Below are 3386 nucleotides of genomic sequence, written 5' to 3' on the forward strand. Positions count from 1 at the left end.
CTTGGCCCGCATCCCCCACCACCTACCCCTGGTTCCCCGTTCACCACTGGGCAATAGGAGCCTGCCGGGTGGGGAAAGGGACCGAGAGGTGGTCAGTGCGCCTCATAGTGACTGGTCAATTGGTCGTTCTGCCGTTAGGGTCAATTTGCATATTACCCTTTTGTCATATAGGATGGTCTATGTCTCAACTACTCAACTCTGCCTATATAGCATGAGAGCAGGTGTAGAGAATACCCAAACAAATGGGCAGGGCTGTCTTCCAAGAAAACCTGATTTTATAAAACAATTTTTGGGCCAAATGTGGCCTGTGAGCAATAGTTTGCTGACTGCTGATGTACCATAACAATCTATTTCTTGATTTGGAGCCTATAGATTGTTAATGGTTTTCCTTTATTTTATTTTTATTTTGTTTTCCCTATTTTAAACAAAACTCTAATGAACACCCTTATACCTAAATCTCTTTGCACATCTCATATTATTTTCTCAAACTCCTAAAGGTATAATTACTGAGTGAGGGATACACATATTTTTTTAAGATCTAGAGATGACGTTGCCAAATTTCCAGGCAGGATTAATAATTGCACACCCACCAGCAGTGAAAGAGGATTTGTTTCCCTATTCTTTTGTTCTTATACTGGGTTCCAGGGCCTCCCTCTCCTGACTTTCGGTTATGTGATCACCTGCTGGATGCTATGCTCTGGCCTAGACAGTGGGGATTCAATGATGAACAAGTCATAACCCTTGCCCTGGGGTTATGGGAGGGCGGGGGATTGGAGGGTGAGGAGAACCTGATCAAGAGGATGCTGTGAGGCTTGGTTTGCTTAACTATGAGCCTGGGCAGAGTAGAGCTGGCCATGCAGATTAGGAACACCTTTCCAAAACTCCTCCCCTTCCATATACAGAGATGCACCCCCTGACACAAAGGGCTGATTGGACATGGTCTCAGGAAGCCTGTCTGCTGGGTTGGGGGTGTGGGTGGGGGTGGGGAGAGGGTAGTACACTGAAGAACACCACTGGCCCCCCTTCAGGAAAGTGCAGACAGCACTGCTTTTTCCCAGACACATGCCCCATTTTACAGAGAGGAATAGAGCTTGAGGCTTTGTGGTTTAGTGGAAAACGCTGTGCACAAGTCAGGAGCCCGGGGCCTGGTTCAGGACCTGCGTGGGTAAGTTCTGGAGTCTTGGGGAAGGAGTTTCTCCATGCTAGGCCTCAGCGTAACCATCTGTAAAACGAAGGCGTCGGAACAGATGTCCTCTCTACTGGCATTATGGATCTGTAAGTCTGATTCTTTCTGCCGCAGGTGACCAACCACATGACCCGAGACAGGGACAGCGGGAAGCTTAAACCTGCCTTGGGCCGCTCCTGGAGCTTCGTGCCCAGCACCCGGATCGTCCTGGCCATCGGCGAAGGAGCAGGAGCACCGGGCAGTCAGCGCACGGCGTGTCTGACCAAATCTCCCCGTCTGGTGAGTCAGTCCCAGCGGAAAATAAAACTAATAATAACAATAAACAAAAATGAAATGAATAACAATAAACCAGAAAGAAATCATCTGGGCCCTTGAGGGGAGTGTCTATGTCCATAGCTGTCTGAGAGAGGAATTCGTGGATGCTGAGAACTTGCAACTAGAAACCTGGGTTGCTTAACTCAAAAACATACCCCTCTCTCCTGTCTTCTTCCAGCCAACAGGTTCCCAGGAGACGGTAGACGTTGGCACCTGGGGGGCTCTGGAACAGAGCCCACTGTTACAGGGAGAGCAGACATGACTGTGCTGTTGAGTGGGAAGGGAGAGGCCTCGAGGCCCCCGACTCTCCTGTGCAGGAACGCCTGCTGGTCACTGCCAGCCAGCTCTTGGGATGCAGGACACGCTCTCCGGCCCGGCAGAAGGGAATCTCAGATTCCTCATTTTGTTCTCTCTGTGGAAACATATAGAGGATGGTAAGAGGCTGTAGTGGAGAACCCAGAAATTCATGCTGGAGCCACGTTTTCTTCCCTGGTTTCTACCATGTGTGTGTCTACCAGAGCCAAGTTCATTCACCCTGGCGTGGGGCATCTCTGAAGAGGCACGCTAGTGACCGATGGTAACCCCACGCATCACCATCGTGCCTGCGCTCCATCCAATACAGTGACTGAACCATGAAGCTTGCCTTTGCTTCTTTGGTTTGTTTGTTTTGCCTCTGTTTTTCCATCTGTAAAATGGGGCTCTCTTCCCCTTAGCTCTGTTTTTAAGTTACTAAGTTGAAATAAATGCAAAAACTCTTCTTCATCTATGTCCTGCTCTTAAAAATATAAAAAGGAAATTTCCTGAGCCCCAGATCCACCTCATTTCCCCCCAGAATGTTGCTTTCCCCCCAAGCCCCTCAGTTTCCACCAGTGAGGAGGACCCGATTAGTCCTCTTTGGCTCTTGCTGATTTGGTTTCATACGCCTGCGTGCATCACCAGAGCCAGGTGAGACAGGGAGCTCGCTGCAGTCCCAGGGATATTATCTAATGAAGGGAAGATGTGACCTACTAGTGAATCCAGACACTTGTATAATATGCATGATGCCCTGTGGGACCCCTCAACAGTACAAAGTACCCGGAGGTGCCGAACCATATGCATGGCCTTGCCCATAAACAGACAGAGGAGAATTTGCTCAGTCAATAGAGCCAGCTGGGAAAATTGATGCTGGCATAAATAATACATGGCAAATCTAGTCTTCATGCAGAAATTCATTGCCGGTGGCTCCGAGATGCAATATAATTACCCTTCTCTTCCAGCCAGCTGTACCAGGGCGTAGTGCCCTAGTGTTTGAAATAAACCCCCACCCCCTGTCTGTTACCTGCACGGTAGCCATCCGTCTGAGAGCTGTCACCCTGGCTGGAAGGAGAGGAGGGCAGCGGGGAAGGGAAAAGAAAAGGCGAAGTAGAGAAATGATCGGGCTGTTTACTGAACACATTTTTTAAAAGGAAGGTTGCCTTTCTCAGAGAGCCTGTTGTGTAATTAATTAGTTGTGTCTTGGCTGCAGGAAAAGCGGTGTCAGAATTGTAGACCGATGGTATGACATTTAGAGATGATAAACGCAGCAGGGATAGAAGCAAGAAGCATGGCGCGTTGGGAATGCATGGGGCACTGGCTCGAGGGTATCTACCCAGGTGAGGACAGGGTTGGTGAGCCTAACTGAGGGGACCCTGGTGCTGCTGCTCTCACAGAATACCACGGGAGGAATTAACCTTCAGTATCCTTTTTAAAAAATATATATTTTTACTGATTTCAGAGAGGAAGGGAGAGAGATATAGAAACAGCAATGATGAGAGAGAATCATTGATCGGCTGCTTCCTGCACGCCCCACACTGGAGATCAAGCCCGCAACCCAAGTATGTGATCTTGACTGGAATTGAATATGGGA

At 48.8% G+C, this 3386-nt stretch overlaps 1 protein-coding gene across 2 annotated transcripts in view; it reads left to right on the plus strand.

Moving 5' to 3' along the window:
• The window catches only part of RAD51D (RAD51 paralog D), an 11888-nt gene extending 9625 nt beyond the window's left edge, over positions 1–2263 (plus strand). The window contains exons 7-8 of one of the 2 annotated variants that reach the window (XM_015570818.1): positions 1301–1465; positions 1930–2263. In XM_015570818.1, the coding sequence (XP_015426304.1) occupies positions 1301–1465; positions 1930–2082 (318 nt within the window). In that variant the 3' untranslated portion in view covers positions 2083–2263. Of the gene's footprint in view, positions 1–1300; positions 1466–1679 lie in introns of both variants that reach the window. The other variant, XM_015570819.1, reaches the window with a different exon arrangement.
• Positions 2264–3386: the final 1123 nt, after the last annotated feature.

Source organism: Myotis davidii, unplaced genomic scaffold (genome assembly GCF_000327345.1).
Source record: "Myotis davidii unplaced genomic scaffold, ASM32734v1 scaffold327, whole genome shotgun sequence".
Classification (NCBI taxonomy): domain Eukaryota; kingdom Metazoa; phylum Chordata; class Mammalia; order Chiroptera; family Vespertilionidae; genus Myotis; species Myotis davidii.